We start from the raw sequence: 15,549 nt of genomic DNA, 5'->3' as shown, positions 1-15,549 counted from the left end.
TATCACAAAAGTAAATTACACATATGTGCTATACAAAAAGTATGCTGAACATGTTCAATTTTTTTTTCTCTACGCACTGAAACTGTTTTTTAATATTCGATAAAAAATTTTTCATATGAGAAAAATTATATATATGATTATATATAGAATAATATATAATATAATCGCGATTTTACTTTTTATAACAAAAAAATAATGTAAAAATTTTTTTATTTTTCCTCTATGTGTGTGTGTGTGTGTGTGTGTGTGTGTGTGTGTGTGTGTGTGTGTGTGTGTGTGTGTGTGTGTGTGTGTGTGTGTGTGTGTGTGTGTGTGTGTGTGTGTGTGTGTGTGTGTGTGTGTGTGTGTGTGTGTGTGATGTATATGAATTTGTTTTTTTATAAATTATATTATTATGTTAATAAAAATATGCCATTTTATTTAAAAAAATGTTAATGATTTTGAAATCTCATGAAATAATAAGCATTGCAAAAATAAGCATTACATAATATTTGTTCCTTTGAAACAAACAACTTTTCTCTTTGATATTTTTATGTATCATCAAAAAAAACAGAGATAAATGATCGAGTTACCATCCTGTATAAAAGAAATACATAATTTATACAATATATACTTCGAATATTCTTAGAATTAATAGAATTTCGTGCTGTCAGTGAATATTATTACCATAATATTTTTTCTCGTTATCAAAGAGGTAATTGCTTTGAATTATCTAAATGCTCCTAATGTGACAAAATTGTATTCTTATCAGACGATGCACGTAAAACGCGTATTTTATATTCTAAACAGAAATCGTAAGAACGTGTAAAAAAGCGCATAAAAGAACACTATAAAACGCAAAACTCAAAAATAGAATATTTAAATAGGCAGAATAATTTTCTGTACGTTATCTTAAGTATTATGCGAGGTCACCCTGTATCTTATTAACATCAATATATTTACCGGTGTCTCAACATTACGTGCAAAAAATCTAAACATTGCTTGCCACTTTACTTTGATGTGAATCATCCGAACCAGGCATTCTATCCTCGTGAAACGCGAACGTCAAACGCGAATGTCGGATGGGGTGATTGTCGCAAGATGCATGTGAGGAAAGGTATTTGTTCTTTAATGAAGAAAGAGAAGAGCATTCCGATGTAACGTGATCAACGAACGACTTGCTTGCAGTGCCGGGAGGAATGCTCCTTTCCGTCCTTGCATTTTGTTACGTGACGTCGTTTCACGTGGAGTTCACGTCGTTTTCGTTTACGTTACGTTGTCACCAAAGATACATACTCCGGCCTGGAACTTTCTCGCTTGTCTCAGGTCAAGACGCGAGGTTGTTACAGATGAGATTGGACTCGTATGAAAGATTGATTCTAACACACCGCAACCGAATAGTTTAAATTTCAATACGGGTGAGTATAATAAAAATTAATTTTGCGACGGATATTACCGAAGCGATAATGAATGGAATTGTGTTGAAAATAGTAATTAGTAATATGTATTTGTTGTAAAATTGCAGCATAAAGCGACGCGATTATAAATTACTGGAATTATTGGAAGATATTCACATTGTTGTGTATTTGTATGAAAATCTATGATATTATTGTATATACGTAACTTAATCCAGCTTTGGAATATTTTAATTTTCTTCTAGTTTCATCCTGTTCTTTATTTTTTTTTTTGTCATTGCCTTTAACAACGTGAATAAAGCTTGGGAATAGACAAATCTTCAATTCTTAACACATTTTTTGGAAATATGTAAATAAGTAAGAGATATCTGATCTCAATGTGAGCACAATAAGTATGAGCGAGTGAAATAATTACGCAAAATAATTACGGAAACATCCTACGTACACTGTATGACGACTTGACGCAAATGCTAAAGAGATATATTATTAGAATCGCGTATTATATATTATGGTATAATGATGATAAGAACATTAATGTTTTTTTCATGAGAAGAAAAACTCAAATATCATGCTGCCACGTAGATGTCAATCCGTTTCGCTTACTTCTGCGAGCATCTGCACGCGTCTTTTATACACATCTGCCTTCCACGGCCCTTGGATTTTGCGGCCATGGCCCATCGCGTTAGTTGGTTGGGTAATGCCATCTCGTACAATGTAGATAATTTGCCTCATATTCTCACGATGTTCCTGTCTTACGTTCATCAATTTGTCGTTATTCCTTACGCGTTTATTATGCGACCTTCGCGATTAGTGGGCCCGTTCCAAATTATGTAATATGCAACAACATCTTGTTCTCTCTCTCTTCCTTTAAAGCGTTTTAACCCGCGTATCTGACAAATTTAATCTATTCTCTGCTTCTCCATTCTCTGCTTCTCTCAGCTCTGTTTTATATATAATCTTCGAAGTATAGAGGAATAGTCAAGGTAATCCTAATACGTAATACGAAAATCGCAGATTTTGCCTTAAGTTCTGGAGAAGCGATGAGCAAATCGTATGCTGTTTCTTGAGAAAGCACAAAACCAAGGAAGAACGATTGTTAATTATGATAGACAAAATTTAATAATAATCGACCGAATTTTCAAATAAAATCTGTAGAAATTGCTTGTTTACATGCCGAAAGAAAAGAAAATAATTGTGATAATTATAATTTTATATTTCTGAAATTTAATTTTCTACAACTAGTCTTACAAAGTAATAAGAATCAAAGTAGTATTGAATACTATAAAAATATAGTAATAGCAACAAAATATGTGAATTATTAATTGATAGTGAAATAATGACTCAACTATAATCATACGATTATACAGGCTTTATACAAATAGATATGATAACTATCACTTATTTATTATTTTCTAATTAAGACAATTTATTTTTTGAAAACAAACTTAATACACAATATTATTAGGTAACTTTAAAAAATACGTTCCAACGTTGCATTTACAATACACTAGTTTATTCAACTTACTATAAATAGTTAATATTATTATATTTTTTATAATAATATGCTAATATTGCTTATTTATTGTTCTTATTACAACTTTTATAATACATAATTGAGCCGTTATTTATCTTCAAATTTCTAGTTACTGGCACGATTTTTTCCTCTGAGTGCGTCATGAATTATAATAGATGGATTATAATCGGAAGTTCTTTTAATCGATTCACGTGAATTAGCGACTACCGGTTCTTCGTCTGGTGTTGACCTGACAGAACGGGGAATTCCCTTCGAAACCTGTCTCGTGAGATTCTTGCTAAAGAAATGCGAGTTGATATTCATTCCGATTTTAACTATCTTATTTATGAAACCGTGTCGAATAAAAATATTATCTGGTATGGACTGGTAACACAGAATAGTTTTCTTTCCATTTCCGTCTTTATCTTCAAAATATCATTTACATACATCCAAAATTTATTTGTATTTTAATATCACTTTATCTTTTTACAAATTTAATTTTAAATTTAATTAAAAGGATTTAATCCGCCATGTTAAAGAGCGATACAATCGATGAATGAAAAAATCGAAACGGAACTTTCGTCTTGAAAACGTCTCTTAATCGTATCTTATCTCAAGAAAATAACGTATAATGTGTGTATCAGTATTTATCAGTAAAATCTATCTTTCTAGTGTCGGAAGTATTTCACAATTAAAATATGAATGTCACCATGAATATTACATTTTTTCAAACATTGTAATATTATGCAAAATGATGTATGGTGTAATAATCAGAGAACTACAATTTCTAAATAAAATATTTTAAATTTCTTAAAAAATTGTTACTTAATAACAAATAAATAAATTGTTACTTAAAATAATATCAAAAAGCGATTATTAAATATTATTTAAATATCTGCTTCTTCTATTCATAATAGATAAATTAAAATAAAGTCAAGTAAAAATTTAAATAAAGAATAAAATTTATTTTGATAGAATTAAATCCTTAATAAATGTATAGTTAAAAATCTTTTAAGATTTCCGTTTATTGATATTTTTGACAGTGATGATGTTTTCGTTCGCAAGTAATTATAGATTTCAAAGATTAAAAACTCTATAATGAATTGCATCATTTATTTTTTGTTTACTTGTTTCTTACAAAATTAATTATAGTCTAATTAGCAAGAACTTCAAATTTGTAAAAAGATTCTTTATCAATCATACACATCGTTAAAAAAATATATGAATATTTACACTTCTCATTTATGATTACACACGCTTCAATGCTCGAGTGGACTTGTAAGACCAATTATGCAAAATATTATGTAATTGTCTCATTAATTAATTGAAACACACATATATTGGAGCAATATCTGTGTACGATCGCAAAACATGCGTTTTGCTCCTAAAATCTGCGAAAATAATGTATGAAGCATGTTATTAATAATGTACCTCCTGTTTCTTTTATTCTATGTATGATAAATCATGTGATTTATGTATGTGTTGTATGTGTACAATAATGTGCTTATGTACGATGATGCGTAGATTGATCCTAAGAATTCATTCTCGGTTAATTAATTGCATTGACAAGAATGGAATTCATTAGATAATATCAATAAAATACGGCATTTCGACGTGCGCAATAAGACTTAAGAATACATTCGATACGTTTTACGTGTCTCTTACGTATGTTTGGAGGACACATGCGTCTACACCAAAAAAGATAATTCCGTACCAATGAATTATGAAACAATTAACAAAATTCAATCTGAATTAAAAATATTTTATTATAATAAAGTTTGCCAAAATTTTTGGTTGTACGAATTTCTTAAGAAAATATTAATTTTTTTGGCTTTTCTTAATGATTAATATTACAATATTATAAACCCTAAAATCGAGATGGCAAGGTAACGTGACACCAAGACCTTTTGAAACCTACTTATCGCATTCGGCGGGGTCCGGGTATTAAATCCGATCCCGTCAAAGATAACGGCAATTTTTTTTTCAACTTGAATACGGATCGCATCACGCATTTTGTATTCACAAACGAGCGCGTTATCGACTTTTCACGACACGTAACTCGACGTCATTTCTTCTTCTTTTTCTTCTTCTCTTTTTCCTTTTCTTCTTCTCTCCGTTTTCTTCTTTTTCTTCTTTTCTTTTTCGTCATCATCATTGTTATCTTCTTTTCGTCACAACGCCACATTTTCACACAAAACGCATCAAGGTGTCAGTGATGAGCGAATCGTGAATAATGTCACGTCAATCGGCAAGATAAGTTGGTCCACGAATATCAGCCATATTTACGAAATAGAATTATCAAGCCGCGAATCCGAAACCGGCAGCTGCGATGTCACGTAGTTGGTGATCTTCTTTCAATTATGAGAGAATCGAAATTCGTATACCAAAAGTGAGTACGATTAACAAAAAAAGGCTATTGTAAATTTCACAGCATTTTCATCATTAAAAAGTTTGACCTGCAAAATTTTGTTTGATAAAGCGTCCACATAAAAATTCATTCAATATCAAACTATGAAAATTTTTAAACAAAATATTAAGTTGATGTGTCAAGTAAAATTAATGTGAATATAAAATATAACATTACGTAACTTCTTTTGTATTATGCAAATTGCTCTATATTTACGTAATTATCGAGTTGTATAACTACTTTTAAGATGATTCGAAATCGTATTTTTGTACTTTATTAAGATCTGATTTCTTATCTCATTTCTTCGATAAATTGTTTCTGTTTTCTTTTTGACTTTTAATTATGTAAATTGATATATAAATTATTTGTTGATAAAAGATTATTCAAATCTTAATTTCAGATTTAAATTAAGATTTGAATAATCTTTTTAATTAAGATTTTAATTAAGATTTTAATTATACAATTCTCTCTTTAGATAACTTATATTAATATATAAGAATATTTTTTTAGAAGTTTTATTAACATAAAATTAAATAAATAAAATTAATTAAATAAAATTTGTTAATTGAATTTAGCTAAATCGTATTGTTATATAAAAGTTATACAGAAAATTATATATGTTCATGTTTAATTATTTAATTAAAATATGATTGAAACATAGAAAATAGATTTAAATTAATAGAGATAAATGTGACATAAAAAATTATATGAACTTTGGATTTCTTTTTATAGTATTTTGTCAACTTTGAGTAAGCCTAAACTATCTGCAATAGATTGGCAGCAAACTTGCTCAGAGATTGCATATATATATATATATATATATATATATATATATATTTATTAAGTTTATATCTGGTAATACCAAATTTATCAATCATATATATATATATATATATATATATATATATATATATACATATATATATTAAGTTTATATCTGTGTTCACATTAATCTTATGCTTTGTTAATAGAATCTGCTGACAATCTGATAGCAGCAAAAATCACGTAAACAGATTTTATTCGATTTCTCCTATTAATCTGCTATCATATTTTGTTAAATATTTGCTTATATTTCTAACAATATGTTAACAATATATTGTATGCATTCTGTTAATAATATATTGTACGCCAAAACATGTACAAATTTATTGTTTTTTTTTTTTTCGAATAAAGTATATAGCAGATATTTCGCAAAATCCATTGTTCACAGATTTGGCTGACTAAAAGAGAAAACTATTTTTAAAGAAGTGATTTTTTTCTTTCGAAAATATCGAAAAAGTTCATCATTTTTTGTGTCCTTGCAGTTTTGTATATCTTCAGAATTAAGCTTTGTAATTAAAATTTCATTTAAATAAATTTTAGAAATTAACAGAAAAATCTGTTCTTATCATTTGTTTTCTCAGCTGAAATTTCGTTCATCGAAAGTCTCTTTTATTTCCAGTCATCAATTATTCATTATAAAAACATTAATTTTCTATAAAGAAGTAAATGTAAAGAAGTAAATGTAGAGATACTCGGTTCATCTTCTGCCCGTTCTGCCTTGTCCCATCTGTCGTGCACGCCAATTAACAAACCTTGGAACGAGTGGAAAGTCCACTGACGAATTCACTCTTCGGGAAAATTACGATCTCCTATTGGTCCCGACTCAGGCAACGGACGCAAATAAAGGGGATTTGAAAACTGTAAGAGAGATGAGTAACCTGTAACTATCTTATATTTCACTTCATCATTATCCTGCATATGTGTCTATATCCATTTATACCTGGCCGTAGATACGATAAAAGGCCCCTCTGAGTGGTGGCTACTCTCGCGAGGTATGCGTGACCTCCGAGGAAGAGGAGAGGACCTCCGGGTATCATATAGAGGGGCGCATGGTCGTGACGCTGATCCAGTCTTCCGTACAGCGTCGTTCACTTGAAACGTCTCGGTGTGTCGTGTGCTTCGTACCTTTTTTTTCCTTTTTTGTTTTTTGTTGTGGAAAAGGACGAAGGAAGAGATTTTCGTTCGACGGAAATGCACGTGTGACAATGCGTCCGAATCTCGGCCGTGACCAAGAGAGTTGAACTCCCGGCGACGCGTGTCGCATATTGTAATAGTGTGAATTATTTATTCTTGCACGTGCTTGTCGTCTGTCATTGTGATCCCGGATCTCTCGAATTGTCAATTAAATCGAAATGCTGTAAGTTATGCTTCAATTTATTTGTATTTTCTTGCTAAAAAGGAAAAATAAGACGCACGCAATAAAAATTATGTTGCTTAATGAAATTTCATTGATTTGAAGTGTTATATTTGAAAGACGCCGAAACAAATCTATAGATTCTTGCTGCAAGCTTCTTTTTTTAAATGTCAGCAGCATTAAATATTTTGTAGATATCAAGATTCGACGATGAATAAATTATTACATTATTTTGATCCTGCTTGATTAATACTCGGTTATTATTTTAAAAATAACATATGATTCAAATAGGATTATGATTTAAATAGCCTTGAAATTCCTAATTGTTTTAATGACTTCTATTATGGAAATTCGAAGAACACTGAGATAATATCATATAAGGGAAGGCTAAATATAACCAACTATCCTATTAACATGTAAAAAGAATCTTTTCACACGTTTTGTATATTTCACTAATATCACGTGCGTTGCGATATTTTCGAGAACTTTGTTGTACACATCTCGATTAATTTTGCACAATCAAGATACGCAATCGTTCAATATCGCAGTCACTCGAATTTCAGAGAGTGTTTACATCAAATAACAAAACGAACAATTGAGATATATTTCAAAGATGAGAGAAAAAAATCTTAAACTTATAAATTTTTATTCCACGAATTAATAATATTTCTTTGGTGAACTTCTATTGGCGAATAGAACGATTCTTCTCTTATTATCAAGTTTTTATTAAGATATTGAACAGCGCCACAGTAAATTCGCTTGGAACGGTAAAGTTAATTAATTTTGCAATAACAAAATGATGATCATTAGCATAATTGCGTAATTAATAGTTACGTCTCGTGTTGTAACGATGCAGGTTTGATGCGTTGCGTCAAGTTGTGCTAAATTTATAAAGCTACTACATATATATGTCGTGTTGCAAAATGCGTTAGGAATTTCGACATTTACAACATATCGACGATTGAAGCATTAAGTATTTTACACGCGTCTGTAGTATTTAAATGAAATGACTTCTGTATAAATTTGCCATGGAAACATGATATAAACTAAACTGCATTTAGAGATACCAAAAATATTAAATTTATATTAAAAATAAAACTATTTTTATGATCACGACGAAATTTCTAGCTTTAAATAATTGTTTAGGTTAATGAGAAATAAGTTTTTTGCAAATTAGATCCAAAGAGATATTATATCTTTTAAATATAAAATCACAAATATAACAATTTTATATTATTTTATATATTATTTTAATAGAATTTTCCATTTTATTTATAATGATACGTGTGTCGGGAATTGAAAAAAGTTATAATAAACGATGGTCTCTGCTATTTTGTTGAAGAAAAATTCCTTGTACGTTGGCTAATCGGTCATTAAAACCAGAAGTAGGACATGTGTATTATCTATATACGTGTATTATCTTACCGTTATTACATCGTTACTTTGGTATAAAGAAACGTAGATTTTAAATGAAGCTGTATCGTTCAAGCGGAATTCTCGAGAAAAAAAATAAGCCTTAATTTTCATTCTAATTTACTGCTTCTGAAAACGATTACGCAGGAAATCCTATAATTATATCTTACTATACAAGTAAAAAGAAATCGATATCATTTGCAAAACAGAAAGTAGCGCAAGCAAGATAATTTTTTTAATTAGAAGATTGAAAAACCAAGCGATGAATAATGTTTGCTTGACTAATATAAACGGGGAAGCCCAATGTAGACGAAAGATTATTAGATGTATCATAACACATAGCAGACATTTAGAGACTAATTTAATGCTTAATTGTTTTGCGACAAAATTATACAAAATTATTCTAGAGTATAATGCAAATAAAAATTTTTTTTTCTTCAATTAATTTTCGAAAAGCTAAAAATTATTTTTCCGGTGATTCGTATCGACTCATATTTACTTTTGTGCAACGATTACGCAGTACCTTAGACAAATGTCAGACTCACAAGTCGCCAAAGCGTCGAACGTTTTACATTCACGCATTACATAAGGCATATCTTTTGAATCTGTTCGGCATGCTGATTATTTTTGTTGTTATCTCCGTAATCTAGAGGATTTTATTTTACAATATGACCTTGATTTTTTTAACTGAACTTCTTGCACTGTTCATACTTTTTTCTCTGAACATGGAGAGAGAAAAAGGTTGAAACGATGAACCACGCAAGAAGTGCAATTAAAAAGAACCTATACCTATATGCAAATTTACATGTAACGCTTTTTTGAATTAAGTTGTCTTTGTTACAGACCGACAATGACAAGCTGGAATTTGCTACTATTCTTACTTCAGTTGGTTGCTTATGAAAGTCAATCGGGTAAGTAATACTTTTCATCAATTTGTATTTATTTTATTTTTCTCTTGTAACAATGAAATAGAGCCTCTCTTTGAGATATTGTGGAATTTTTTGGCTATAAAAATTTTTCTCTTTGATTTTTCTCTTTTCTCTTTGATGTGTTTTGTACAAATAAACATAATTAATTTATAAAAAATAAAATAAAATAATTTTTAAAAAGTTTAAAATTTTATAAATAAATAACAATTAAAATATCTAGAAATTAAAAATTTAAATCTCTTTTTAATTTATAATACGATATTTTAAAAAGGAAAATTAATTGAATAATATTAAATATTAATTTCTTGCTCTATTACGCTTCTGGAAATATGTTTAGAATTAGAATTTAAAAAAATCTTTTTCGATCGGTGTTTTTTTGAATTTCAGAGACGATAATAACAGCGCACAATGATTTTGGTCTGACACCGATCGATCCGGAAATGGCCGATGTCGTCGACTGGAAACATCACGCGTGTCGGCGAACGTGCAAGGATGGCATAGTACCTCTAGACTGCTATTATACTTTTAAGTTGGAATCTTACTACACGATGAGCAAAGCATGCTATGATTGCCCTTTCAATATTACGGATTGCTTCAGACCTCACTGCATCCCGGCGGATGGCATGAAGCGATCTCTCATGGTCGTTAATCGCCAAATGCCAGGTCCGTCAATTGAAGTACGTTAAAAAAACAAATATCTTAATTATCATATTCTTTTCATACTTCTATTTTATTTATTTTGATATCATCTTTATTCGACAGAAAGAATATGAATCATCGAGAATCTTTGTTTGTCTTTTTTTTACAAATTTGAATAATTAACAGAAAGCGAAATATTAATGAATTTAAATTTGTATTGCTAAATTAAAAAGATACTACTTTTCATTTATCTATGATTAATATTCACTTAATTTTTTCGTCGATTTTCATGCCTTTACTTTTTAAATTTCATGAATATAGAAGAAATTATTTGGAAATAATTCATATATAAGTCTTTACCGCATGGCGATCGATCGATCGCTAATTAGAATTTTTTTTAGTCAGCTAGATTATTTTTATTCAGTCAATAAAGTAGAAAAATGATTTATCGTTTTGTACAGTCCTTCGCGGAGTTTATATTCTGCATTTATTTCCGCTTGTTATAATTATACAATGATATCACGAGAGCAGCGTAGTAGAATTTACATCGTCAATACAATATTAGAATTAGAATCTGATTTTCTATAACTTAATACATCTTTGAGGCAAGATCATATGATGATTGTTTAACACACACTCGATCTTGAGAAGTTATATCTGTATGGCAATTTTGTTTGTCCTCGTAAACATGCTCGTTTTCTACCGTCGTATTCATTAGACGAAAATAGATATGAAAATAGAGATTTGCGGTGTCTGGAAATATATCGTAATTTAGTCACGCAAGTCACCGTATCGTTTTAATCACTATGAGACTTAGATGATGATAATGACGTCTAGTCTGCGATTTATTTTAGTGCGATCTACGATCGATAAACGGCCTCCATGAGTTAGGCCGCAAATCAAGCGTAATGAGAATATCTTGAGAAAATTATTTTAATTACAGGTTTGCCAAGGCGACAAAATAATAGTTGATATGATCAACTTATTACACACAGAGAGCACTACAATGCACTGGCATGGACAACATCATTTTGCCACACCATATATGGATGGTGTACCCCATGTATCGCAATGTCCTATCCTTCCTGGGGCAACCTTTCGATATAAATATATTGCCACTGAAGCCGGCACACATTTCTGGCATTCTCATATAGGTGCGTTAAATCTTCCTCAAGTGTTTCTTGCAGAAAATTTGAAAAAAGGACTGCTTAAATTAATATATAAATCTATTTAGTTTATAATAATTTACTTATATAGCAATTAAATTATAATTATTATATAATTTATAATTATAATATTTATAATTATATAATTATTATATTATTATAATTATAATATTACAGCAAAGAAAATTGCTTTCAAAATTTCCACTTTCAAGAGTTCCGTTGTTTTTAATATTTTGTATCACACTTTTCTGTCTGCAGGATTTCAAAGAGGTGACGGCGTGTTTGGTCCATTAATCGTTCGTGTACCCCTTAAAGTCGACTGGCACAAAGATCTGTATGACTACGATGATCATACGTTAGTAATAGCCGATTGGGCTCATGAATTGGGTCTCACTAAGTTCCTGGCACATTATCATTCGGACGGTCATAACAAAGCGCCGAACTTACTCATAAACGGCCTGGGCCGTTTCATTGCTATTAAAGATGAAAATGAAACACTGGCCGATATGCCTATTACGACATTCACTGTGAAACCGGTAAATTTCAGTCAGAGGAGAAAGTATTTAGATAACACAGAAGGCTGACAGATCTGACCTCGCTATCCTACTTTGAATTGACTTTCGATTTTGAAATTAACAAATATTAATTACATTCTATCTTATGTCTACGTTTTCAAAAATTTTATAATTTTAACTTTTGAAATGTTTACATTAATATAAGAATCAAATAAAATATTTTTATCAAAGTTAAAAAGAAATTAAGAAAAAAAAATATGATATTTCATATAAAGTTATTCAGTTAAAATTATTTGAAATATTTTCACAATATTATTAAAAATATTGACGGCGTTTTATAAATGTAACTTTATACAGTGTCTACTTTTCTAAGTAGAACCATTTCTGAAATTAAAAAGTTAGTTTTTTTCTTTTTTAATGAAGCTATGATTTATATATACATATTTTTTTAAGTTTTGATTTGCGTGTTTGTATGTTTTATATGAATTCATTTTTTATTTTTTATATGATTTGCATATTTCTTTACAGGATTCTCGATACAGATTCAGACTTATTAATGCAGAATTCCTGAACTGTCCTATAGAAGTTTCCGTTGACAATCATACCTTGTACGTGATCAGTTCAGATGGGCGTGATATTGAACCAGTACAAGGTACAATTTTATGTAACATTATTTTTTCTAAATATTGATTAAAAGTATCATTTTATATATATATATATATATACAATTGCATAATGATTGTAGCCGAATCGCTGGTGAGTTATGCCGGCGAGAGATTTGATTTTATAATCGAGATGAACCAACCAGTTGACAACTATTGGATGAGATTTCGAGGATTGATGGATTGCGACGAAAGATTTTTGAGTGCCTATCAAGTTGCAATATTGCGATATGAAGGCGCACCTGAAGAGGAACCGGAGGTAGAAGTTTCATATGATCGTGTAAGAAACGATTCTTATGGATTGGTACGTACATAGATGTTTTTTATGATCTTCTAATGATATCTTTCAAATAATTTCTAAGATATCTTCGTCTCGAGTTTTTTTAAATGGAATTAAAAATGTAATATTCCTGATTTCAGCAAGTAAATGCTTTAAATGAAGGAACTGAATCGAACAATATTAGTATACCTTTATTAAATGCGATGGACGACGATGACGCTTCCAACACCAGAAAACCTGATTATCAATTTTATATATCATACGATTTTTACGGAAAAGATAATCCGAATTTTCATCGAAAAAATTTGTATGGCTTTCAGCAAGGTAAATATATTCAAATATTCTAAAAAGTAAATTAAACAGAAAATTTAACTAAAAATGATAATTAAACGAACAAAATTATTAATTTTTTAACAAAATATTTAATGTAACTTTTAATATTATAAACTATTTCGATAAATTTTTAGCAAAACATAAAGTGTTTACACCACAATTGAATCATATATCGATGAAGTTACCGCCATTTCCACTCTTGCCTGAAAGAGACTTAATTAAGCCGGATCAGTTTTGCAACGCCAGCACAGTTAAAGGATGCGAGAATGATTATTGCGCTTGTACTCACGTGCTTCAGGTTAAGCTTAATAGCGTGGTAGAACTGGTTCTGATTGACGAAGGTACGTGAACAATAAATACTTTTTTCGTATTTCCAATTTAAAATCCGTCTAAATCATCGTAATTAATGATCCTTGACAGGAGTTCCGTATGACGCAAATCATCCCTTCCATCTTCACGGATATCAGTTCCGCGTCGTGGCTATGGAGAGGATAGGATCTAATACTACCGCTGCTGAAGTGAGGGAATTAGACAGGCAAGGTTTGATACATAGAAAACTCGCACGGGCACCTCTGAAGGACACAGTGACCGTGCCCGACGGTGGTTACACCATTGTGCGATTTTATGCTGATAATCCAGGTGAGACTTACAATAGTATTCCTTACAATAATTCATCTTACAATAATTTTCATTAGAACAGCAAAAAAAATTTAAAAAATATCGATATAGTAAATAATCGAATTGATCAATATTTTGTTTAAATAATCTTCAGGATATTGGCTGTTCCATTGCCACATCGAGTTTCACGCGGAGATAGGAATGTCGCTAATCTTCAAAGTTGGCGAAAATGAAGAGATGCCGCCAGTGCCCCGTGATTTTCCTAAATGCGGTGACTGGAAACCGACAAATGATAATAATGACAAGAATTCGGAGAGTAGTACAATTTTAACGATGACCGAAAATAAGGAATCAAAACTTGATGAGCGTCTCACAAGCATGATAAAGCAATTCTCAATATATATAACGTATTTTGAGCAGCTCTTGAAAGCACAGACATCCTCGGCGTCCAATTCGAGTATAACATTGCTGATTTTTATTACTTGTCTTTTGAGCTCTGTGATTCATGTACAAACATTTTAAGTCTCATCTAAATATCGAACTTTAAACGAAATATAGAAATTTAAATGATATTTGCGATTACGTTAGGCAATTTTTTATCGATGATGAACGAACGTTACGATAATAAATGACTTATACTTCTGTGATATAACAATAGATTATAATTATCCTATAATTCTCAGATTGCTGATTGCACTGTCCGCGACATATATAGTTTCCTAATTTAACTCTTATTAATTTCAGTGACGATCGATTTTACATACATAGCATAATAGATGTATTCTCAGTGAGAGTGTCATGAGATAATATATTTTATGATTCAAAAAAAAAGAGCTGATGAACTAGTAAATAAGTTTCAGAGGAAAAAATATGATAATAAAATATATTATTAAATTAATTTTAAATAGAGAATTTTGGACGAAATTATTAATTTTAATTATAAATATAATATCAAAGTTGCTGTGCATCTTTTTTTTAGGAGAAATTGATCAAACTTAAATGGACCAAAGAAATCTATTATTAAAATATAATCCAATAAAGATAGGAACATTCTGTTAATTGTTACTGATGTATCGTTGTACTTCTTATGATATTTGATCATATATACATAATATTGTATACATAATATTTAATCTAACATAATCGACAGATCATTTGTAAGCGCGATATCAACTAAATGAATGTATGTTTCTTTATTTCGTGCATGTGTGTGTATTCTTATCAGACTTTTAAAAATATACAGAACAAAAAATCTACATTTTTTTCATTTAATTTAAAAACTTCTATCCCGATGTTTTTGTTAAGAAAAAATTAGTACAACATGTACAACATTTTGTAATATTTAAAAATTCGCAGAATATGTATTAGTTATACATATAAAAGTTGTTATACATATAAATCCACCGTTTATAAAAATCTATTTAAACTCGAGCCTCAGAATCCAAAAGACGGTTCAAAGAATATCCCGAAATAAACTTTCACATACGATCGAGTTCTGATACAG

General features: G+C 30.0%; 1 protein-coding gene across 3 annotated transcripts; it reads left to right on the top strand.

Annotated features, from left to right (window-relative positions):
* Positions 1-452: 452 nt before the first annotated feature.
* On the top strand, positions 453-15,301 carry LOC105432294 (multicopper oxidase 3). 3 transcript variants are annotated; one of them, XM_011647038.3, is made up of 12 exons: positions 453-1,096; positions 1,168-1,397; positions 9,747-9,814; positions 10,220-10,509; positions 11,415-11,625; positions 11,896-12,173; positions 12,681-12,804; positions 12,898-13,118; positions 13,235-13,418; positions 13,562-13,768; positions 13,848-14,066; positions 14,200-15,301. In XM_011647038.3, the coding sequence occupies exons 3-12, from the start codon at positions 9,754-9,756 to the stop codon at positions 14,565-14,567; spliced, it is 2,163 nt and encodes a 720-aa protein (XP_011645340.2). In that variant the 5' UTR covers positions 453-1,096; positions 1,168-1,397; positions 9,747-9,753; the 3' UTR covers positions 14,568-15,301. The 3 variants fall into 3 exon arrangements, with proteins under 3 accessions (XP_011645340.2, XP_088940084.1, XP_088940080.1); XM_089083954.1 differs by lacking the exons at positions 453-1,096; positions 1,168-1,397 and adding exons at positions 6,853-6,996; positions 7,087-7,493; XM_089083958.1 differs by having other exon boundaries at positions 453-1,397.
* The last annotated feature ends 248 nt before the right edge of the window (positions 15,302-15,549 follow it).

The sequence above is a fragment of the Pogonomyrmex barbatus genome, unplaced genomic scaffold (genome assembly GCF_055798465.1).
Source record: "Pogonomyrmex barbatus isolate J1 unplaced genomic scaffold, ASM5579846v1 scaffold1, whole genome shotgun sequence".
NCBI classification, from domain to species: domain Eukaryota; kingdom Metazoa; phylum Arthropoda; class Insecta; order Hymenoptera; family Formicidae; genus Pogonomyrmex; species Pogonomyrmex barbatus.
This window is presented reverse-complemented; position numbering and strand designations above follow the sequence as displayed.